This window comes from Procambarus clarkii, chromosome 66 (assembly GCF_040958095.1).
Source record: "Procambarus clarkii isolate CNS0578487 chromosome 66, FALCON_Pclarkii_2.0, whole genome shotgun sequence".
Lineage (NCBI taxonomy): Eukaryota > Metazoa > Arthropoda > Malacostraca > Decapoda > Cambaridae > Procambarus > Procambarus clarkii.
In genome coordinates this window covers 29,126,553-29,151,474 of record NC_091215.1, presented here as the reverse complement: position 1 = coordinate 29,151,474, position 24,922 = coordinate 29,126,553, and the positions used below count along the sequence as shown (strand labels likewise).

The 24,922-nt window shown below is 49.6% G+C and overlaps 2 protein-coding genes across 2 annotated transcripts in view; one reads left to right on the top strand and one right to left on the bottom strand.

Moving 5' to 3' along the window:
• Positions 1 to 3,386: 3,386 nt before the first annotated feature.
• Positions 3,387 to 7,132, top strand: LOC138355306 (neurofilament heavy polypeptide-like). The gene is made up of 2 exons (XM_069310180.1): positions 3,387 to 3,500; positions 5,462 to 7,132. Exons 1-2 carry the CDS (start codon positions 3,387 to 3,389, stop codon positions 7,130 to 7,132), a joined length of 1,785 nt encoding a protein of 594 aa, XP_069166281.1.
• A 1,334-nt stretch (positions 7,133 to 8,466) lies between these two features.
• LOC138355305 (proteoglycan 4-like) overlaps positions 8,467 to 24,922 on the bottom strand; it is a 39,896-nt gene continuing 23,440 nt past the window's right edge. Inside the window, exons 3-4 of the mRNA XM_069310179.1 lie at positions 9,501 to 9,698; positions 8,467 to 8,538 (exon numbers count right to left, since the gene is read on the bottom strand). Of these exons, the coding sequence (XP_069166280.1) occupies positions 8,467 to 8,538; positions 9,501 to 9,698 (270 nt within the window). The remainder of the gene's footprint in view (positions 8,539 to 9,500; positions 9,699 to 24,922) is intronic.

Genomic DNA, 24,922 nt, shown 5'->3' with positions numbered 1-24,922 from the left:
TAGTTCAGGAATGAAGAGGGGGGTTATCTTGAGATGATTTCGGGGCTTAGTACCCTCGCGGCCCGGTCCTCGACCAGGCCTCCACCCCCAGGAAGCAGCCCGTAACAGCTGACTAACTCTCAGGTGCCTATTTACTGCTAAGTAACAGGGGCATCAGGGTGAAAGAAACTCTGCCCATTGTTTCTCGCCGGCGCCCGGGATCGAACCCGCAACCACAGGATCACGCGTCCAGTGTTCTGTCCGCTCAGCCACCGGGTGTGGGGGGGGGGGAAGGGTATCTAAAGTCAAGACTTCAACAGTGAAGTGAATATGAAAGAAAAATCTGATTGTAATAAGCACGTGTCTTAAGAACAAGACGACCAAGAAACTGGCGCCTTCACCGGTAGTGACACTATTGGCATAGAAATTCCCTCAGGCGTGGAGCAGACGAAGCTCTTGGACGGGCTGCCTCTGTCCTCGACGTCTGGGTCACGGAGAGCGACTCACACCCCCGTCCCTTTCTGGCGCTACCTGTCATTTCCCTAAATCCTTTAATACCGGAGAAAGAGGTTCGTGGGGCTTCTTGAGGTTATCTTGAGATGATTTCGGGGCTTTTTAGTGTCCCCGCGGGCCGGTCCTCGACCAGGCCTCCACCCCCCAGGAAGCAGCCCGTGACAGCTGACTAACACCCAGGTACCTATTTATTGCTAGGTAACAGGGGCATAGGGTGAAAGAAACTCTCCCCATTGTTTCTCGCCGGCGCCTGGGATTGACCCCGGGACCACAGGATCACAAGTCCAGCGTGCTGTCCGCTCGGCCGACCGGCTCCCGACCGGGGCTCACTGGCCTGTGTCAGCCTCCTGCCTTGAAGGGTTCCACCCTCCTGGCCTTACTTCCTGGACAACCACAAGACTATTCATTCATTCCTTGCCTGGCTATCACCGTGAACATGTTCCCATCAAGTCAACAAATCAGCGCTCTGGCTCACAGGTGACTCCAATCCCATTTCTCCCCAATGCAACTGTTTCTTAAATTGTGTTAAGAATACACCGATACAATTACTGTATTGAAGCAAGAGCAGTGGGCGGGGTGGGGCATGGTAGAGCAGTAGGTAGGGTGGGGCATGGTAGAGTGGGTAGGGTGGGGCATGGTAGAGCAGTAGGTAGGGTGGGGCATGGTAGAGTGGGTAGGGTGGGTGTTAGGAGAAAGATGATTTATGCCTTACTAAGCAGCGGAGGTGATGGCAGGTACGGATCTTGCATCACAGACCCAAGCAGAGATGCCAACACCAGCAGACACAAGCAGAGATGCCAACACCAGCAGACACAAGCAGAGATGCCAACACCACAGACACAAGCAGAGGTGCCAATACCAGCAGACGCAAGCAGATATGCCAATACTAGCAGACACAAGCAGAGGTGCCAATACCAGCAGACACAAGCAGACCCACCAACACCACAGACACCAGCAGACCCGCCCACACCACAGACACCAGAACAAAACACAAAGTCACCCGCAGAACGAGAAAAGATAAAGACCCACACACACATTAACAGAACAAGAAATCCCAAGGGACAAGATATTCAGAGGCACCGGGTTACTGGGTGACCTACATGCCTGATCCCTGCTTGAATGGTGCCTTCCTGCCTCCCAATCCCGAGGGCAGAGGATGGTGGGTGCTTGGGGCGGTGGTGGTGCCTAAACTTGGGTCCCCACGCCTCAGGGAGGAAGAGGAGGGGGCGGTAGGAGGTTTAATATGATGCGTGCTAAATACCCCCACTCCTGAGAGGTGAGGTGTGGTGTAGGGGTTCTCACAGGAAGATAAGATGGAAGAGAGGTTGAGAAACTAGGCTCAGAGACAGTTCAAGATGCTAGGCCACCAAAGATTATATTCAAACATCTAATACCCGTACTATTTCAGGTACGGTACGTACCTGAAATAGTACTATTTCAGGTACGTACGTACTATTCATGGTACGGGCATGAATAACCCGTACGGGTTATTCATGCCCGTACCACCTCTTGTGGTGCCTTAATCTTCGTCAGTTGAGAAACTATGGAGGAGAGGAGTGGAGAGAAGCACTGAAGAAGTTATATGAGAAAATATGAGAAAAGAAAAGAGAATATGAGAAAAGTGACCAAAGTGAGGGTGAAGGAACTAGAGGAAGGAGGAAAAGATAACAGGAAGGAGAGGTATAGAGCAACAGAAAGATAGTGAAGAGAGAGAGAAATATCACGAAAATGGGTCCAAGGAAATAGCAAAAAAAACCTAAGGAATGGCAGGAGGAAGGAAAACAAGAGAAGAATCACTAGAAGAAGAAGGGAGAAAACCGAAAACAACACAAGACCAAAATTAGGTTAAGGAAAAAACCCAAAAAGCGCAAAAAAATAGAAAAAAAGAGTGTATCCCCAGACGCAAGGCACTTATGGGTAATGACGTTATACGACCTAAGGATGGTGGCAACCCTGAGCACTTAAGCACCGTGAATAAGACGGTCACTTACGACCCCCGGCTGACGCAACACGGATCCTCGTCCTCACCCACATGACACAAACCACGCTAAACAAGTACTAACTTACAAGATACTTTAAAAATAACTAATTTAATGTGCGCGACCCCATATAAGGCGTCCCGCGAGCGGACGACGTTTACACGTGTTTACCATGAAATTAGTTTTCTCTGTATCGTAGAAAATAGGAAAGCGCACCCACAGAAATTGTGTGGCTGAAATCTTAATTCGAAATCTTAATTTTTGAAATCTTAATTCGCCCAACCACTTGGGCTGGACGGTAGAGCGACGGTCTCGCTTCATACAGGTCGGCGTTCAATCCCCGACCGTCCAAGTGGTTAGGCACCATTCCTTTCCCTCCGTCCCATCCCAAATCCTTATTCTGACCCCTTCCCAGTGCTATATAGTCGTAATGGCTTGGCGCTTTCCCCTTGATAATTCCTTCCTTATTGGTTCAATAACAGCTGAAAATGGTGACATAGAATTAGAAAGTTCTTTTGTACTTGCAAATGATCACTTTTACACACAGAGATCACACTAACGTGATGCATCAAATGAACAAATCCACAAGGGCCGTGACGAGGATTCGAACCTGCGTCCGGGAGCATCCCAGACACTGTCTTAATCGACTGAGCTACGACAGGGTTAAAGAACTTCGGTTTCAATTCTTTTAACCCTGTCGTAGCTCAGTCGATTACGACAGCGTCTGGGATGCTCCCGGACGCAGGTTCGAATCCTCGTCACGGCCCTTGTGGATTTGATCACTTTTACGGCTGCACTGAACAGGTGTACAGCAGTTCTGAGAGCTTTCTTCTTTTTTCTGCTTGCCTTTGAAAATGTAAATATTCCTTAACTACCGGCATTGCTAATTAACAAAACCACCTTCAGTGTCTTCTAATGTCGAGGCAGGTGGGCGTGAGACAGGTGGGCGTGAGACAGGTGGGCGTGAAGCAGGTGGGCGTGAAGCAGGTGGGCGTGAGACAGGTGGGCGTGAAGAAGGTGGAGGAACAGGTCAGGTGGTACTTGAGATAGTTACTCGACCCTCCCACATCATCATCTTACGACAGCCGTTTCTCTCCCCTCTTCCCTCTCTCCCCTTTCCCTTACAACCCCCCCCCCTCTCCCCCTCCCTCTCCCCCTCCCTCTCCCCCTCCCTCTCTCTCCCTCCCTTCCCCCCTTCCCATTCATAACACACTCACACTCACAACTTATAAATGAGTCCCGGAGCGCATGAGGCTCTGTAGCGCAGTGGTTTACGTCCTGGAGTCACAACCGAGGGAGTTCAACCCCTTGGACATACACGATTGGGGAGGTTTTCTTTTACCCGATGCATTTGTTCATCTAGTAGCGAAATGGGTACCCGGGAGTTAGGCAACTGTTGTGGGTGGGATCCTAGGGAAGGGGGGGGGGCAGGATGCGGGTGTTTACATGAGATGGTGACATACGGTGGCTTCGTGAGAATTAAGTGTCCACGCCCTCATGTGTCACGCCCACACACCTAATGTGTCACGCCCACACACCTAATGTGTCACGCCCACACACCCTAATGTGTCACGCCCACACACCTAATGTGTCACGCCCACACACCTAATGTGTCACGCCCACACACCTAATGTGTCACGCCCTACACACCTAATGTGTCACGCCCTACACACCTAATGTGTCACGCCCTACACACCTAATGTGTCACGCCCACACACCTAATATGTCACGCCCACACACCTAATGTATCTCATGTGTCATGTGTCAATATTCGTAATGAAATAACGGCGACGATCCAACCTATGTGTCATGTCTTTATCCTCCTATCTCCTTCCTCGTTATCAACCCTTCCTGCCTCTTCTGTCTTCACCCTCACCCCCATCTTATCTATTCCCTCCCCCCCCCCTCCCCCAGGCCTCCGTAACGATGGGCGCGAACGCCCCCCCCCCATAACGCCATTGTCTAATGGGGTAGACGGCAGTAAATGTTCTACTAAGTGATCTTAAATCTTGACGGTAATGACACCCATTGGTCGCTTGGGGCCAGTGGAAAATGGAAGCTTGTTCGACCCTTTTTTTTTTCTCCGACACACTTCGTTCACATTCAACGCACTCACGACACACTCACGACATATAGGCCTTCGCACAGGGACTCCCAAAATAGTGCTAGATATTTAGGTAAAGTCACGCAGTAACAGTAAGGTAGAAAGGTAATGTTGACCAGACCACATACTAGAAGGTGAAGGGACGACGACGACGTTTCGGTCCGTCCTGGACCATTCTCAAGTCGATTGAGTTGCTTTAGCCACGTTATTGTGACTCATCGCCTGCATATAGAAAGGCTAAGTACAGCCTCCCAGTACAGATACATCGCTGCTCTCTTGATACGCACCCACGAACTATGCCAAGATACGCACCCACACACTATACCAAGATATGCACTCACACACTATACCAAGATACGCACCCACACACTGTGCCAAGATACGCACCCACACACTATCCCAAGATACGCACCCACACACTATCCCAAGATACGCACCCACACACTATACCAAGATACGCACCCACTAAACTACAGTACGCCTAGACCCACACCAACCCCTCGCCCTGACTGTAACCAGGTACACACCACACACCCTAGACCAGCACCAGGACCTACAGTCGTGAGACCATATGTCCTACTCTGAAGACCGTGTCAAGGCCCCCTTAAGATACACACAACAGCAGTAGCAGCTCCGACAACATGTACCCTGGTGCCTGCCTCAAGCAATCCTCGCCTATTACCAAGAAATGCTACTGCAAATTCTCACAATTGCAACGGTGGTAACGTGAGACTCTACTTAGTACTGAGACGAGCCACTCCTGCCTGCCCTTCACACTTTAAATGTCTGTGACGTGGAGCTCTAGACATTAGGCTTATATAGAGGTGGAGCCAGAGAGAGGCCATAAGTCCTCATCACTGCCGAAGCTTACGACTTCCCCCGCTAGAGGGGCTTGGCGGACGTCGGCGCCTCTTGTCTCTACTACCTCACGACGGGGCTTCCTGTCACTACCCATCACAGACCCAAGGATCACGACAAACCCAAGAAGGACCTCAACACACCCAAGGAGGACCTCAATAAACCCAAAAAGGACCTCAACAAACCCAAGAAAGGCCTCAACAAACCCAAGAAAGACCTCAACAAACCCAAGAAAGGCCTCAACAAACCCAAGAAAGACCTCAACAAACCCAAGAAAGACCTCAACACACCCAAGGAGGACCTCAATAAACCCAAGAAGGACCTCAACACACCTAAGGAGGACCTCAACAAACCCAAGAAAGACCTCAACAAACCCAAGAAAGACCTCAACAAACCCAAGAAAGGCCTCAACAAACCCAAGAAAGACCTCAACAAACCCAAGAAAGACCTCAACAAACCCAAGAAAGACCTCAACAAACCCAAGAAGGACCACAACACACCCAAGAAGGACCTCAACACACCCAAGAAGGACCTCAACACACCCAAGAAGGACCACAACACACCCAAGAAGGACCTCAACACACCCAAGAAAGACCACAACACACCCAAGAAGGACCACAACACACCCAAGAAGGACCTCAACACACCCAAGAAGGACCTCAACACACCCAAGAAGGACCACAACACACCCAAGAAGGACCTCAACACACCCAAGAAGGACCACAACACACCCAAGAAGGACCTCAACACACCCAAGAAAGACCACAACACACCCAAGAAAGACCACAACACACCCAAGAAGGACCACAACACACCCAAGAAGGACCTCAACACACCCAAGAAAGACCACAACACACCCAAGAAAGACCACAACACACCCAAGAAGGACCACAACACACCCAAGAAGGACCTCAACACACCCAAGAAGGACCTCAACACACCCAAGAAGGACCTCAACACACCCAAGAAGGACCACAACACACCCAAGAAGGACCTCAACACACCCAAGAAGGACCTCAACACACCCAAGAAAGACCACAACACACCCAAGAAGGACCTCAACACACCCAAGAAGGACCTCAACAAACCCAAGAAGGACCACAACACACCCAAGAAGGACCTCAACACACCCAAGAAGGACCTCAACACACCCAAGAAGGACCACAACACACCCAAGAAGGACCTCAACACACCCAAGAAAGACCACAACACACCCAAGAAGGACCACAACACACCCAAGAAGGACCTCAACACACCCAAGAAGGACCTCAACACACCCAAGAAGGACCACAACACACCCAAGAAGGACCTCAACACACCCAAGAAGGACCTCAACACACCCAAGAAGGACCTCAACACACCCAAGAAGGACCTCAACACACCCAAGAAGGACCTCAACACACCCAAGAAAGACCACAACACACCCAAGAAGGACCTCAACACACCCAAGAAGGACCTCAACACACCCAAGAAGGACCTCAACACACCCAAGAAAGACCACAACACACCCAAGAAGGACCTCAACACACCCAAGAAGGACCTCAACACACCCAAGAAGGACCTCAACACACCCAAGAAGGACCTTGCACAACTTAACAACCCACAAACAACAGGGCTCCATCAAGGAACATATAATCTCCTCTCACAACCAAACCATCACCAGAGAAATCTTAACAAGCAACACAGAAATCATCGATAGATATCATAATCTCTCTGGTGCAATTGAAGGGACCCACGGCCTCGAAGAAGAAAATAAAGAGCATTCACAGAAGACCTTATGGATTCTCACTGAACACTTTAATCTTTTCCTCTCCTACCAACCCTATTTTTTTTTTATTAATTTTTTTTATAATATATATATATATATATATATATATATATATATATATATATATATATATATATATATATATATATATATATATATAACTGAAAACTCACACCCCAGAAGTGACTCGAACCCATACTCCCAGAAGCAACGCAACTGGTATGTACAAGACGCCTTAATCCACTTGACCATCACGACCGGACAAAATGAGGTGATAGCCGAGGCTATTTGAACCACCCCACCGCCGGCACTCGGATAGTAATCTTGGGCATAGCATTTTACCAAATCACCTCATTCTTTGGGGCACACGTGAGGAACACAAATGCGTGAGGAACGTGAGGAACACCATTCAGGCTTGTTCGCATATATATATATATATATATATATATATATATATATATATATATATATATATATGTTGTATTATATATTTTGTTTCCCCTTACTCTGCTGTGCTGGTTGTTGGCGTGTAGAGGAAACTCCTCTTTTTTTCCCCTCTTTCCCTCCCTTAGGGGGCCTCGTAGCCTGGTGGATAGCGCGCAAGACTCGTAATTCTGTGGCGCGGGTTCGATTCCCGCACGAGGCAGAAACAAATGGGCAAAGTTTCTTTCACCCTGAATGCCCCTGTTACCTAGCAGTAAATAGGTACCTGGGTGTTAGTCAGCTGTCACGGGCTGCTTCCTGGGGGTGGAGGCCTGGTCGAGGACCGGGCCGCGGGGACACTAAAGCCCTAAAATCATCTCAAGATAACCTCAAGACTCTCTCTCTCTCACAACCCTCCCTCCCTTCCTCTCTCACAACCCCCCCCCCCCCCACCCCATCCCTCCTTGCCATGGCCGTGTGTGTTCTTCGAGAAAACAAAATAATTTAACACCTGAGTGAACGATATAACAGTTTGTTAAATCCGGAGAAAATGTGACTTTGAAAATTTGACGCTTTATCGAATTGTTTTGATAAAACTAGCGAATGTTTAGCTTTATAAATCAAATATTGTAGTTGCATTACTGTTCATTACTTTTGTTGTTCACGATGTATTATTGAGCGCCTTCAATCATACATTGAAGCCCACGGGATGGGTATGGGGTGCATAATAAAGAAATGAAAGAATGTTAGTTCTCATGAGCACTATAGTTATCTTAGACAAACACCTAGTCACTCGTCGGCTTTTGCCCCCATTGCTTGAGGGCACTCTCTAATCATGTAAATTAGGAGTGCATCTTCTGGATGTACTTCAGATCTGAGTGCATCTTGTGGATGTACTTCAGATCTGAGTGCATCTTGAGGATGAACTCGAAATATATATTTACACAATTTAACGTCGTTCTTTTCCCCAAGTATCTCTCTCTCCTCTATGTACTTCTACGTTCCTCTACAGTTTATCCCTCGCCTCTCATCCCTCCTTTTCTCTCTTCCTCCACATCCTCGTCTCTTCCTCCTCTCCTCATTCTTATCCGGCTTCTTATCCTCCTACAAATGTTTGCATCAACCGAATGTCTCCGTGGTGTAATGGTAAGACACTCGCCTGGCGTTCCGCGAGCGCTTTGTCATGGGTTCGTATCCTGGCCTGGGAGGAGGATTTACTGGGCGCAAATCCTTAACTGTAGCCTCTGTTTAACTCAACAGTAAAATGTGTACTTGGTTGTAACAACGATTCTTCGCGGCGGGGATCGTATTCCAGGGACCTGCCCGAAACGCAACGCGTACTAGTGGCTCTACAAGAATGTAACAACTCTTCTATATATCTCAAAAAAAATGAAGTAAACAAAGCTACGAGGACAGGTTAGGGTTATTCAATCCCACAACCGCGAGGAAACAGAGGGAATATGATCACAACATACAAAATAGTGACGGGACTCAAAAAAAAAGAGGACAAGGACAGCCTCTTTAAATATGACAGATAAAGTAGGACAAGAGGACACAAGTGGGAGATCAAAACGCAAATAAGTTTGACAAGAATGTAAGTAAATAATCGTATCTTGTATAGGTGAGAAGTTGTAGAAGCCACCTCCACCCACACCTTAACCCGAACATCAGAACAGTTGAATCATTTGGGCACGGTAGTAAGAAGGATAGCGGGCGGGGAATTAGGGTCCGGAAGGATAGCGGGCCGGGGATTAGGAGCTAAGCCTCATTCCAGCTAATCCTCCTGCTCCTTCCTCAAGGTTGTTGTTGTTGTTGTTTCAGATTTAGCTACTCAGAACGAAGTGTCCATGTAGCACGGGCTATGGTGATCCCGTACCTCAAGGTGGGTCCCTTCCTGCTCTCGTGGTACCCATTCTACGCCTTCTATCTCACGGTCGCCATCGACATCCTCCTCCACCATAATAACACTTCCTACTGGTACTTCTGCGCAGCTGGTGGGCGGAGCGGCGCAGATGGCTCGGCAGGTGGTCCACTTCACTTCTCTCTCGCCTGGTTCTAATTTGCTCTGTTTATCCTAGTATCTCTGTTCGTTTATTACTGTTTATCTGCCTGTATCTGTTTGTCTATCTGTCACTTTGTCCACCTCGTCTGTGTCGCTATATCTTATCTTGAGATTATCTTGAGATGATTTCGGGGCTTTTTAGTGTCCCCGCGGCCCGGTCCTCGACCAGGCCTCCACCCCCAGGAAGCAGCCCGTGACAGCTGACTAACACCCAGGTACCTATTTTACTGCTAGGTAACAGGGGCATAGGGTGAAAGAAACTCTGCCCAATGTTTCTCGCCGGCGCCTGGGATCGAACCCAGTACCACAGGATCACAAGTCCAGCGTGCTGTCCGCTCGGCCGACCTTCCCCCCCTCCCCTATATATCACAAAAGCAGCAAAAATGATATGAAAAGAGGTTTTGGTCGCCCGTGATTCCACAGAAATATCATCTTCCTGTGTCCTTGGTTCTGCTGCTCGGCTGCTAAGTGGCTATGTATGTCTTGTGATATTTTCCTGTACATTATGTATACTGTGTAGACTATGTACATAGAAAATGCCGATGCACTTTGAAATCTGAAAAGACTAAATGCAGTGAGAAAGGGAAATGAGGCAGTGAACAGAATTTGTACTTTACACTTTTGTACTTTACACTTTGTACTGAGGAAGTACAAAGAGTGTCTTGGCTGTCACTTGAGCGCAAGTGACAGCCAAGACACCAACAGTGGCACCCACACTCCCCCAGCCACTTGGACTGGTCGGTACAGCGACGACCTAACTTCTTACAAGACGACGTTCGATCTCCCGAAGGTCCAAGTGGTTCCTATTCGTCCACTTTTTCTCCTATCCTGCCACGATATTCCTGCCAAGTGCTTAGTCATTTTGGCTTAATACTTTCTCCAGGTAATGACCTTATAGCGGCAGTCACGGAGGACAGAGGGAATACGATCCTAACCCATGGGATCAATACACGCAGTAACCACAATAACGTCATGCATCAGTGAGAAAATCCGTAGGAGCCGTGATGTGGATTCGAACCTATGATGGTGGATGATGATATGGGTCCATTCTGCATTTCCTACCATATCGTCACTCCAATATGTTGCTACTTTGCTTTGTAAATTTGGGACTTTGTCTTCCAGTATCTTCCATGTATATGTTTTGTGTTACCTCTCTTCTCCCTTTTTTTTTAGGGAGTACATTTTAAGTTTTAAGACGGCCATAATAATTTAGGTGCTCTATCATGCCTATATGTGACGTGTATGTTTTAAGAATTCCCTTTCAGGAATTTTTCCGTCTTTGAAAGGGAAAGTACGTAATGAGCAGCAAGAACAGGCGATCTGAATACTAGGAGAATTTTTTTTTGGAATCCCTGGATGTGAAGGTTCTCATAATCCATCATTTTATCCTGGCTTAAATTCGTGTTGTTGTGTTCACTGAACGTCAGATCGTCAGACATCATTATTCCCAGCACCTTTACATGCTGTTTTCCTTCTATGAGGAAATCGGATTGTGTTTCTTATGTCTGTGTTTCAGTTTTAACATACTTATATAATTATCTGGATTTTTTTTTACCGTTAAACATCATGCTATTTTCAGTTGCCCAATCGAAGGCTTTATTGATATCGGTTTGAAATTGAAATTGAAATAAGTTTATTGAGGTCAAATACACACAAAGGGATGAGGTAGCTCAAGCTATTCTCACCCCGTTCAGTACAACGTGTTAATACATACATATAAACACATCACAAACAATAAACATATTACCAAACATTCTGAGAGATAAACATATACATTTCCTAATATCGGTTTGTAGTTTTTAAACGTCTTCTACAGAGGTGATTTTCATGCTAACAATTGTATAGTCTGCAAAGGTTGACTCGAAGCTGGGACTTGTATATTTGCCTATATTTGATATAAAAATATGAAAATCTAGTGGCACAAGGACTGTGCCCAGGGGCCAGATTCACGAAATCACTTACGAACGTGTACATCTTTCCTCAATCTTTGACGGCTTTGTTTACATTTATTGAACAGTTTACCAGTATGAAAACTTGCCATTCAACTGTTGTTATTGTTAACAGCCTCCTGGTGCTTCGGAGCTCATTAACTGTTTAATAATTGGAAACAAAGCCGCCAAAGATTGAGAAAAGATGTACAGGTTCGTAAGTGCTTTCGTGAATCTGGCCCCTGATGTATTAAGCTTTTCACTAGGTTTGGAACTTGATATTGTATGACTTTTTGCATTCTGTTCGACATGAAATTTAATACCCATCCCCCCTAACAAACCCGTTATTCCTATTGACCTTCTTTTATGAACTGTCACTCCAGAGTCACATGTATCAAATGCCTTTGCCTCTGACAAATGTGAATGACTTTATATCTTTCTTTTGGGCTATCTCACAAATTATAAATTTGGATTATTAATTATTCCTCACGTTTCGGGCTTAGAACATTCTCCCTTCACACCCCGTAGAGGCTACAGGCCAAGCAACAGGCTGAGGACACCCCCGTAGAGGCTACAGGCCAAGCAACAGGCTGAGGACACCCCCGTAGAGGCTACTGGCCAAGCAACAGGCTGAGGACACCCCCGTAGAGGCTACTGGCCAAGCAACAGGCTGAGGACATCCCCGTAGAGGCTACAGGCCAAGCAACAGGCTGAGGACACCCCCGTAGAGGCTACTGGCCAAGCAACAGGCTGAGGACACCCCAGTAGAGGCTACTGGCCAAGCAACAGGCTGAGGACACCCCCGTAGAGGCTACGGGCCAAGCAACAGGCTGAGGACACCCCCGTAGAGGCTACGGGCCAAGCAACAGACTGAGGACACCCCCGTAGAGGCTACTGGCCAAGCAACAGAGTGAGGACATCCCCGTAGAGGCTACTGGCCAAGCAACAGACTGAGGACATCCCCCGTAGAGGCTACGGGCCAAGCAACAGACTGAGGACATCCCCGTAGAGGCTACTGGCCAAGCAACAGACTGAGGACATCCCCCGTAGAGGCTACGGGCCAAGCAACAGACTGAGGACATCCCCGTAGAGGCTACGGGCCAAGCAACAGACTGAGGACACCCCCGTAGAGGCTACGGGCCAAGCAACAGACTGAGGACACCCCCGTAGAGGCTACGGGCCAAGCAACAGACTGAGGACACCCCCGTAGAGGCTACGGGCCAAGCAACATACATGTAATTGTATACGAGAAAGCAATTTACACCAAGGACGTAAATAATGCTCCAGATAAATATATATCACTTAAGTCCAACTCCAGCCGGCCATTCATCACATTGCCAGTGCGGTCTGGCCGCGTCCTGAGACAGCTGGCTCCCCTGGCCGCGTCCTGTGGCAGCTGGCTCTCCTCTGGCCGCGTGCTGAGACAGCTGGCTCCCCTGGCCGCGTCCTGAGGCAGCTGGCTCTTCTGGCCGCGTCGCTGAGGCAGCTGGCTCTCCTCTGGCCGCGTCCTGAGGCAGCTGGCTCTTCTGGCCGCGTCGCTGAGGCAGCTGGCTCCTCTGGCCGCGTCCTGAGGCAGCTGGCTCTCCTCTGGCCGTTTCCTGAGGCAGCTGGCTCTCCTCTGGCCGCGTGCTGAGGCAGCTGGCTCCTCTGGCCGCGTCCTGAGGCAGCTGGCTCCCCTCTGGCCGCGTCCTGAGACAGCTGGCTCTCCTCTGGCCGCGTCCTGAGGCAGCTGGCTCTTCTGGCCGCGTCGCTGAGGCAGCTGGCTCCCCTCTGGCTGCGTCCTGAGGCAGCTGGCTCCCCTCTGGCTGCGTCCTGAGGCAGCTGGCTCCCCTGGCCGCGGGACTGACGGCTATCTTCCCACAGTTTAATATCCACAGATCCTTAGATGGCCAAATACCCGAGTAATTATAACTATATTCCTACCACTTCAACTCTGTTCTGAAGGAATTGGAGCACTGAGATGGTCGAAGTCCACATTATCTGATGACTTAGTTGCCGAAGAGCAGTTTTAAGAGTATTTAGGTATTCATCAAAGCGCTCAGTGTGGCTACATAGCTACTAGGATGAGACATTAGGACAAGGATTGACCGGGTCGATGGATATCTAGATAGTGAGTGTTTGGGGTGTGTAGTGTGGGGGCATTGTTGGTGTGTCTGGCAGAGGTGGTGGGGTAGGATGTGTTGGGGGACACGCGTGGTTGGCAGGTCCTTTATGGGGGAGACAATTGTTTGGGTTGGTTGGAAGGAGAGAGACGGAACTGTGGTTCGAGGAGTAGTGTAGTGGGGTGTGAAGAGAGGTTATTGGTGGATGTATTCCGATTTTCGGTGTATTTAACCTGAGTTTACTGTAGACTTGAAATAGGATCAGGGCTTAGGTATACCTGCTGGTTGGCCGGTAAACTGATTGATTGATTGATGAAGATTAAGCCACCCAAGAGGTGGGTACGGGCATGAATAGCCCTTAAGAGCCAGAAACGATGTTGTTATTGTTGTTTTAGATACATCTACTTGGAAAAAAGTTTAAAAAAATCCAAGTAGCACGGGCTATGGTGAGCACAGGAGCGGGGCTGTAACTGTCTCTGAGCCCACGAGAAGTAGTGGGGGAGAGGTTATCTTCTTATCTTGAGATGATTTCGAGGCTTTTTAGTGTCCCCGCGGCCCGGTCCTCGACCAGACCTCCACCCCCAGGAAGCAGCCCGTGACAGCTGACTAACACCCAGGTACCTATTTTACTGCTAGATAACAGGGGCATAGGGTGAAAGAAACTCTGCCCATTGTTTCTCGCCGGCGCCTGGGATCGAACCCAGGACCACAGGATCACAAGTCCAGCGTGCTGTCCGCTCGGCCGACCGGCTCCCTTATCGACCGGAGAGAGAGAGAGAAGTGTAAAAGCCGTCTATAAACGTCCACCTTTTCCTGTTTTGCTGGAAACAAGAACCTGTAAACCCAAACCAGAACCGGTTGGGCTATTCAGAATCTGTGTAAGTGGGAAAACACTACACAGGTGGAATGCTCCTAAACCCCTCCCCCCCCCCCCCCCCCCCCAGAGAGAATTGTTGATGCCCCCCCAAAGCGAGCACTACGACCCCCTTCACCTCCTGTCATCGTGGCACTATGAGGCTCTCCTCGCCCCATTGAGGCACTCGGAACAAGTGTCCCGGAAATTGTTCGCTCATATTCGATGCAATTTGAATATCGTGCATGTGTGCTGTTGGTTACAATCCGCAGACATTTATGTGTTCCATGGCTGTTGGCGCTTGCTTGTGTGCCGAAAGAATATTTACACGGCTGCATTGGAAAAGGGTTGGATGACTCCGCAATTTGCATATGCAAACGCAAGGTGCACGCGGCTTCGAGACCCCGAGGCCTCCTCTAGCGAGACCTCTTCCTCGATAACAAGAATCTTCTCACATAAGGGAGCCGGTCGGCCGAGCGGACAGCACGCTGAACTTGTGATCCTGTGGTCCTGGGTTCGATCCCAGGCGCCGGCGAGAAAGAATGGGCAGGGTTTGTTTCACCCTATGCCCCTGTTACCTAGCAGTAAAATAGGTACCTGGGTGTTAGTCAGCTGTCACAAGCTGCTTCCTGGGGGGTGGAGGCCTGGTCGAGGACCGGGCCGCGGGGACACTAAAAAAAAAAAGCCCCGAAATCATCTCAAGATAACCTCAAGATAACCACATCTGAATCACCATCTCCAATCTCCATCTTTAACCTTATTAACAATGCCTGTCTCTTCACACTGTTAATTTAATCACCAAAAGCACACGGAAATCTCATATGTTTAACATGCACAAATGGAACAGCCAAATATTACTCTTGCCACTTAAAAAACATTTAAACAATTTCGAAAAGCACCAATTACGTTTCCTACGACAGCCAACTTCCATCCCGGAAGCGGCAAACGTGTCCCAGCGACCATTGCTTCGGGCTGACCAAAATGCTCGCCAGAATTCTGCGTCGCAGTTTACTCTTTCCTCGTGAGAACAAAAGAGTTCCTACACTTAAAACAAGAGAGAAAACCCCACTGACAGTCTCTTGGGTGAATGTCTTCCTTCCCAAACATGTTTGTGTAGTAGCCCGTTAGTAATACACTTAACACGCACTACACCCAAGGAACCCCTCGCTGGGGGTTTCGAACCCACGCGCCTGACTGCTGTGACGCACGCAGGGTGATGCAAGGTGATGTAGGGTTGTCGCGGTCAGCGTGACGACTTCCTGCGGTGAAAACCTGACAGTTATTCAGTCCCCGGCGGTGTCCGGAGTGGCGGATTGATGTGGTCATCGAGGACAAACTTCCGTCATCGAGGACGACCTCCTGTCGTCGAGGACGACCTCACGTCATCGAGGACGACCTCCTGTCGTCGAGGACGACCTCCTGTCGTCGAGGACGACCTCATGTCATCGAGGACAACCTTGTCGTAATCGAGGACGACCTCACGTCATCGAGGACAACCTTGTCGTCATCGAGGACGACCTCACGTCATCGAGGACAACCTCCAATCATCGAGGACAACCTCCAATCATCGAGGACAACCTCCCGTCATCGAGGACAACCTCACGTCATCGAGGACAACCTTCAATCATCGAGGACAACCTCACGTCATCGAGGACAACCTCCAATCATCGAGGACAACCTTCCCTGAATGTGATAACCCTGACAAATGACCTACGTCTTATTCGTGTGAAACTTCACACGAATCACGTCCTAATAGTCTTAAGCTTTTCACGAATCACGAAGCTTTTATGTTTTTTTTTTCCAAGATATGTTCCAAGATCTGTTTAACTACCTTCCGTGAAGAGCGTCATGCTTCACGCTTCCACAAGGCGAAGCCTCGAACTGAACCCGTTAATGATCGTTAGTTCAGCTAACGGGCCGATCCAGTCTACGACTCCATTCATAAGTGTGGTGCAAGATGTCCGCCAGGCTCCTGCCAGTGTGCCTAGGTGTTGTGTATACTCTTATCTTGAGGATATCTTGAGATGACTTCGGGGCTTTAGTGTCCCCGTGGCCCGGTCCTCGACCAGGCCTCCACCCCCAGGAAGCAGCCTCATGACAGCTGACTAACACCCAGGTACCTATTTTACTGCTAGGTAACAGGGGCATAGGGTGGTTATCTTGAGATGATTTCGGGGCTTTTAGTGTCCCCGCGGCCCGGTCCTCGACCAGGCTTCCACCCCCAGGAAGCAGCCTCATGACAGCTGACTAACACCCAGGTACCTATTTTACTGCTAGGTAACAGAGGAATAGGGTGTCTGCCCCATTTTTTCTCGCCAGCGCCTGGGATCGAACCCAGGATCACAAGTCCAGCGTGCTGTCCGCTCGGCCGACCGGCTCCCCTTCAACTAACAAGTGTTGCAAGGCATCAACGGGCAACTTCTGCAATTCTTCTTGCTCAATCTTATAGCTAAGATATTCCGAGCATGACTTCGCTGGCTGTCGCGAGCGACTATCTGCATTATTCAAAGCGCCAAAATGTTTGAGTTGCAGGCAAACACGAACTGGAATCTTCGTCACAGAAAGTGCAGGACAAGAAACTAAACAGAATGTTGTTTAAGATTCGTTACTTGGAACAAAAAAAGTTCCAAGTAGCACGGGCTATGGTGAGCCCGTTCGACTAAACAGAAGGATATCAAAGTGCACGAATACGGACGGCTTCTTCCTGGAGAAGTGGCGCAGGAGACATCTACAGGAAGCTGGCAATAGGACTCGTGAAGGAGGCATTTGTAGGTCCTTAAGCCCCCTGAGGATTGTGTTTCATGTGTCATGTGTCATGTGTCAAGCCTGCCCGCCACTCTCCTCCTCAAACCTCCTTCACAAAATGTTGCTGGCTGACCCGACTGTTGTTGTTGTTGTTGGTCTGCTGTGTGTCACTCATTGTTACTGGCACTCTCCCCTCCCTCCCTACCCGTCACTCACACACTCCATCACCTTATATATGGGGCACTGCCAACTCCTTCCACGGGAGACATCTCCCGTCACGCAGGGTGCAGTCGCACCTCCACAGATCTCCAGTATCAGCTCTTGATACTGGTAATGGCTCAAAAGGGCCACCACTTACGGGCTATTCATGCCCGTGCCACCTTTTGGGTGGCTTAATCTTCATCAATCATCTCCTTCCTTTGAGAGGGGGGAATGGGGGAAGGAAGGGGGGTAGGGAGCCGGTCGGCCGAGCGGACAGCACGCTGGACTTGTGATCCTGTGGTCCTGGGTTCGATCCCAGGGGCCGGCGAGAAACAATGGGCAGAGTTTCATTCACCCTATGCCCCTGTTACCTAGCAGTAAAATAGGTACCTGGGTGTTAGTCAGCTGTCACGGGCTGCTTCCTGGGGGGTGGAGACCTGGTCGAGGACTGGGCCGCGGGGACACTAAAAAGCCCCGAAATCATCTCAAGATAACCTCAAGATAAGAGGGGGAGAGAAGGGAAGGTAACTAGCGGGGGAAAGCGCCAAGCCATTACGACTATATAGCACTTGGAAAGGATTAGGATTAGGGACGGGACGGGGGGAAGGAATGGTGCACAACCACTTGGATGGTCGGGGATTGAACGCTGACCTGCATGAAGCGAGACATTTGACCTCTAGTCGGCTAGCCCGCAGAGGTCAATGCGAGTTACCACCCTCAATAACTGAAGCGATTCAAGTATGTTTATTAAGACCATAAAATGCATCTCAGAAGGATAGAGTAGTTTAGGCTATTTCTACCCTCCAACTGACGCGATAACTGCCGGCCGCTACGGGCGTTAATCACTCCCCTGACGCCACTAACACTGCCCAAACCTGTCTAAGATATTTAACCCCAAGTCTTGGGCACCAACAGCACGGCTGACCTCTTACGGGACTCGAACTGCGCTTAATGCGACACCGCGTCATCCTGGAGAGCGAAAGTTGATGCTGAAACACATGTGAAGAACCTCTCACACACTCACAGCTCCCTGACCAGAGAGAGCAAGCTTACCTTAGCTGCCAACACCCACACATCGTGTCAGCAAGGCGGACAGCCCACCTGCTTCTATCTCCCATACCCTCCTCCCTCTATAATTCCCTCCATTCCCCCTTCCTACCCTCAATGTGGGCCCGTTGTTCGACCCCCCTGAACTTGACAGCTGTCAAGTGACTCACACACGTCTGACAGGTAAAGCTTGCAACAAAACTTCCTTCTTCATCTTCTGACCCTCCATGACCTCGCCTGCTGGTCTTCCCATCCGGTAATGGTCCCAACCTGACAGCCTGACACTCTCACATTGTTCATCATGTGTTAATCTTCAAGATTTACACACACTTTCTGGTCTGGGAGAGATTTCTGGTCAATATTTCATCTGGGAATTATGTAGTATCCTGCAACGTTCCTGTCTTGCAAGAGTCGGTAGGCCTACTGCAGTATCCATGATTGATTGATGAAGATTAAGCCACCCAAAAGGCGGCACGGGCATGAATAGCCCGTAAGTGATGGACCTTTTGAGCCATTACCAGTATCAAGAGCTGATACTGGAGATCTGTGGAGGTGCGACTGCACCCTGCGTGACGGGAGATGTCTCCCGGACCAAATGGTGACCAGATGGGGCAGTCTCCATGTCCCCCATGGGCAAATATACCTACCGTAGCGTCCATGGGCAAGTTACCCCTTACCCCACAGTGTGGTGACCTGAACTCTCTCCCTACCCTGGAGTCCCACACAATAGGCTGAGCTCAGCACAGATCATCTCCGTCTCTCTCTTGCACACAATCGGTCGATACCGAAAGGTCAAGTTACTCTTTTGTTCGGTGTGGTCTGAGGCAGGCTGCCTGAGACACACACATGCCCAGGACTGTTCGGTGTGGTCTGAGGCAGGCTGCCTGAGACACACACATGCCCAGGACTGTTCGGTGTGGTCTGAGGCAGGCTGCCTGAGACACACACATGCCCAGGACTGTTCGGTGTGGTCTGAGGCAGGCTGCCTGAGACACACACATGCCCAGGACTGTTCGGTGTGGTCTGAGGCAGGCTGCCTGAGACACACACATGCCCACGACTGTTCGGTGTGGTCTGAGGCAGGCTGCCTGAGACACACACATGCCCAGGACTGTTCGGTGTGGTCTGAGGCAGGCTGCCTGAGACACACACATGCCCAGGACTGTTCGGTGTGGTCTGAGGCAGGCTGCCTGAGACACACACATGCCCAGGACTGTTCGGTGTGGTCTGAGGCAGGCTGCCTGAGACACACACATGCCCAGGACTGTTCGGTGTGGTCTGAGGCAGGCTGCCTGAGACACACACATGCCCAGGACTGTTCGGTGTGGTCTGAGGCAGGCTGCCTGAGACACACACATGCCCAGGACTGTTCGGTGTGGTCTGAGGCAGGCTGCCTGAGACACACACATGCCCAGGACTGTTCGGTGTGGTCTGAGGCAGGCTGCCTGAGACACACACATGCCCAGGACTGTTCGGTGTGGTCTGAGGCAGGCTGCCTGAGACACACACATGCCCAGGACTGTTCGGTGTGGTCTGAGGCAGGCTGCCTGAGACACACACATGCCCAGGACTGTTCGGTGTGGTCTGAGGCAGGCTGCCTGAGACACACACATGCCCAGGACTGTTCGGTGTGGTCTGAGGCAGGCTGCCTGAGACACACACATGCCCAGGACTGTTCGGTGTGGTCTGAGGCAGGCTGCCTGAGACACACACATGCCCAGGACTGTTCGGTGTGGTCTGAGGCAGGCTGCCTGAGACACACACATGCCCAGGACTGTTCGGTGTGGTCTGAGGCAGGCTGCCTGAGACACACACATGCCCACGACTAGGAAAAAAAATATATACAAAAAAAGGGAACGAAACCAGCTGATGGAGAAGCAGTGGGAGAGGATGCCCTTGGAGGGAGAAGGAGATCAACTGAGAGAGGAGTGAGAGGGAAGAGAGAGAGAGAGAGAGATGGGAAGGGAGGCAAGACAGAACACCATGGTGATCAGAATAGCACCACCGTGACCAATCAACTAAGGTGAGAGGAGTGAGAGAGAGGAGTGAGAGGGAAGAGAGAGAGAGAGAGATGGGAAGGGAGGCAAGACAGAACACCATGGTGATTAGAATAGCACCACCGTGACCAATCTCCACACGCGTAATTGAAACAAGCAATTTTCGCTGTTTGGGACTTTGAGTTTTCCAATAACAAGGGGCTTTGGATATCATACCCTCCGAGGGAGGAGGAGGAGGAAGGAAGGAAGGAAGGAAGGAATTATCAAGGGAAAGCGCCAAGCCATTACGACTATATAACCCTTGGAAGGTATCAGAATACGGATTTGGGATGGGATGGGGGGAAGGAATGGTGCCCCAATCACTTAGACGGTCGGGGATTGAACGCCGACCTGCATGAAGCGAGACCGTCGCTCTACCGTTCAGCCCAAGTGGTTGGGTGGAGGAGGAGGTGGAAATGTAAGGAACGGGGATACATTAATGTATAAACATCCATACCCTATATAAATATCTATAAATATATTTAAAATGGCTGCGTAATGCTCTGGTGTGTATAAAGGCTCTTTTGCGCTCACAATTCACATAGAAATAGAAAGTCTTGAAAAGCTCTAGTTTTCAAAACTCTACTTTTCAAAACTCTACTTTTCAAAACTCTACTTTGCAAAATTCTAGTTTGCAAAACTCTACTTTTCAAAACTCTAGCAATCTGACTGATTGCTAGTTTATTGTGCAGCCCATACTCATCCTCTTCGTCCGTCCTGGACCCTTGGGTCACGACCAGACGTCGTAAAGTAGGTCTGGTCGTCGACCAGGTCTCCAAGACAGACCCAAGTTCCCAACCCACACGAGACGCTTCTTGTACTCCCTCTCCTACCTTGTACTGACTAACAGAATCATAATATTTATATTCATAAGTGCCTTGAAACTTATAATACTGCGAAACTTATAATACTAAGACACTCATGTACAGCGTGAGTGTCTTAGGAGTGTAAATGAGGCGTTTGTGAGGTGATGCTCTCCTTGTGTCCTCTCCCTCTCTCTCTCTACACTCTCACCACTCAGAGTTTTCATTTACATCTTGATGCCCCTACTCACCCAGCAGTAAATAGGTACCTGGGAGTTAGACACCTGCTACCCTTTGATTCTTAGGATGGGGGAGGGGAGCACAGGTGTGCTCACAGGTGTACAAGATGCAGATCAACACAACTGTTGTCGTCAGCTCCAACAAACTAGTTTGGTAACGATTGTTAGATCAGAATGCCCCCTTAACAACCCATTGTTAGCAGCGGACGCAGATCGTGTGTCATTGGTGGTGTAGTTTTCTCACAAATTCCATCAAAATCTTTCAACGTTTCAATTGTATCAACCGCTCCAAGCAACAGCCTGTTGGACCAAGCTCTTACAAGTCAAGCCTGGCCTCGGGCCGCTCCAAGCAACAGCCTGGTGGACCAAGCACTCACAAGTCAAGCCTGGCCTCGGGCCGGGCTTGGGGGAGTAGAAGAACTCCCAGAACCCCATCAACCAGGTATCAACCAGGTATATGTGGGTCTGCGGGCCGCTCCAAGCAACAGCCTGGTGGACCAAACTCTCACAAGTCAAGCCTGGCCTCGGGCCGGGCTTGGGCAGTAGAAGAACTCCCAGAACCCCATCAACCAGGTATATGTGGGCCTGCGGGCCGCTCCAAGCAACAGCCTGGTGGACCAAACTCTCACAAGTCAAGCCTGGCCTCGGGCCGGGCTTGGGGAGTAGAAGAACTCCCAGAACCTCATCAACCAGGTATATGTGGGTCTGCGGGCCGCTCCAAGCAACAGCCTGGTGGACCAAACTCTCACAAGTCAAGCCTGGCCTCGGGCCGGGCTTGGGGAGTAGAAGAACTCCCAGAACCTCATCAACCAGGTATATGTGGGTCTGTGGGCCGCTCCAAGCAACAGCCTGGCGGACCAAACTCTCACAAGTCAAGCCTGGCCTCGGGCCGGGCTTGGGCAGTAGAAGAACTCCCAGAACCTCATCAACCAGGTATATGTGGGTCTGTGGGCCGCTCCAAGCAACAGCCTGGTGGACCAAACTCTCACAAGTCAAGCCTGGCCTCGGGCCGAGCTTGGGGAGTAGAAGAACTCCCAGAACCTCATCAACCAGGTATATGTGGGCCTGCGGGCCGCTCCAAGCAACAGCCTGGTGGACCAAACTCTCACAAGTCGAGCCTGGCCTCGGGCCGAGCTTGGGGCAGTAGAAGAACTCCCAGAACCCCATCAACCAGGTATATGTGGGCCTGCGGGCCGCTCCAAGCAACAGCCTGGTGGACCAAACTCTCACAAGTCAAGCCTGGCCTCGGGCCGAGCTTGGGGCAGTAGAAGAACTCCCAGAACCTCATCAACCAGGTATCAACCAGGTATATATATGCTCTTTATTATTTTCTGCCTTGCATCTATATTTTTTGGTATGAATGTTTCCACTACACGAGTTGAATTAAAAAAAATGTATAAAATTAATGATTTTTTTTTCAAATACCGCTCGAACGCGTTCCTGAAGAATTCAATTCCATATCAGTAGTTTGTGAAGCTATTTTATCGGCCTAACTGCTCCGTCTGCATGATGGAACACTGGATTGTTGTTGTTGTTTAAGATTCGCTACCTGGAACACAAAGTTACAAGTAGCACGGGCTACGGTGATCCCGCAATGGTCTTATGGACACTGGGTGTAGAAGGAAGCAGGCCCACACCCTCTCACCATCCATCATTCTCAATCGAACCGAAAAAAACAGCAAGAATGATATATATATATATATTTTTTTTTTCGCCCTATTTTTGCACGGGTCCTCAATATAGGCACCAGAAAGTGAATAGCTGCTATATATATTTTTGTGTGTGTCTGAGTTTATATTCGCGTCAAACCCATTTTCATATTTATTTTTTTCGCGTGTGTCATTTGTTTTGCTTGCTTTATGTGTGTCTCTTTGCTTTTCCAAACGCTTGTTACACTATGTACCTCCCTCACACCCCCCCCCCACCTTGCTCTTCTGGCTCCAAAAACACACAAACCCGCCCCCTCTATACACACACATAGCCCCCACCCCCCACTCCACACACACCCCCCCACTCCACACACACACACACACACACACACACACACACACACACACACACACACACACACACACACACACACACACACACACACACACACACACACACACACACAAAGCAGGTCAGGAAGCAAAAATGGCCAGCAGACGGGAGTGGAGGAAGTACAGAAGACAAAGAACAGAGGACAACAGAAGCAGATACAACAGAGCTAGGAACGATTACATTAACATAAGACGAACATCGGAAAGGGACTATGAGAACGATATTGCAATCAAAGCGAAAAAACAACCCAAGTTACTACACAGTCATATAAGAAGAAAAATGTCGGTGAACGACCAAGTGACAAGACTAAGGAAGACAGAGGGGGCATATACTGAAAGTGACAAGGAAATCTGCGAGGCACTGAATGCCAGTTTCCATGGAGTGTTCACTACCGAGCCTGAGCAGCTCCCATTGTTGGAAGGGGTTACCCTAGATGAAAGACTATCAGATATAGAGGTGACAGCAGAGGAGGTAATGAAACAGTTGACAACTCTAGATGCAACTAAAGCAGTTGGACCAGACAAAGTATCACCGTGGATACTAAAAGAAGCAGCACAGGCCCTCAGCGTGCCTCTGGCAATGATCTTTAATGAGTCACTTATGTCAGGAGAATTGCCCAGTTGCTGGAAGAAGGCAAATGTCGTGCCGATCTTCAAGAAAGGAGATAGGGAGGAGGCACTTAACTACAGACCTGTATCACTGACAAGCATCCCCTGTAAAATACTGGAAAGAATAATTAGGCTGCGACTGGTTGCACACCTGGAGAACATTAGGTTTGTGAACAAACATCAACATGGGTTCTGGACAGGGAAATCGTGCCTAACAAACCTTCTGGAATTCTATGATAAAATAACGAGGATAAGACAGGACAGAGATGGTTGGGCAGACTGCATATTTCTGGACTGCCAAAAAGCCTTTGATACAGTACCGCACATGAGACTGCTGTTCAAGCTCGAGAGGCAGGCGGGGGTGGGGGGAAAGGTCCTAGAATGGATAAGGAACTACCTAACAGGAAGGAGCCAAAGAGTTACGGTAAGGGGCGAGAAGTCGGACTGGTGAACAGTAACAAGTGGAGTACCACAAGGATCGGTGCTGGGACCAATTCTATTTCTTGTATATGTTAACGACATGTTTACAGGCGTAGAGTCCTACATGTCGATGTTTGCGGATGATGCAAAGTTGATGAGAAGAGTTGTGACAGATGAGGATTGCAGGATCCTCCAAGAGGACCTGAACAGA

Bases quoted from the DNA above. Each gene is read 5' to 3' on its own strand.
- LOC138355306 (XM_069310180.1), top strand. From the start codon at position 3,387: ATGTCGAGGCAGGTGGGCGTGAGACAGGTGGGCGTGAGACAGGTGGGC. The intron at 3,501-5,461 runs GTCAGGTGGTAC...TTCCCCCGCTAG, and splicing joins TGAAGAAGGTGGAGGAACAG to AGGGGCTTGGCGGACGTCGG.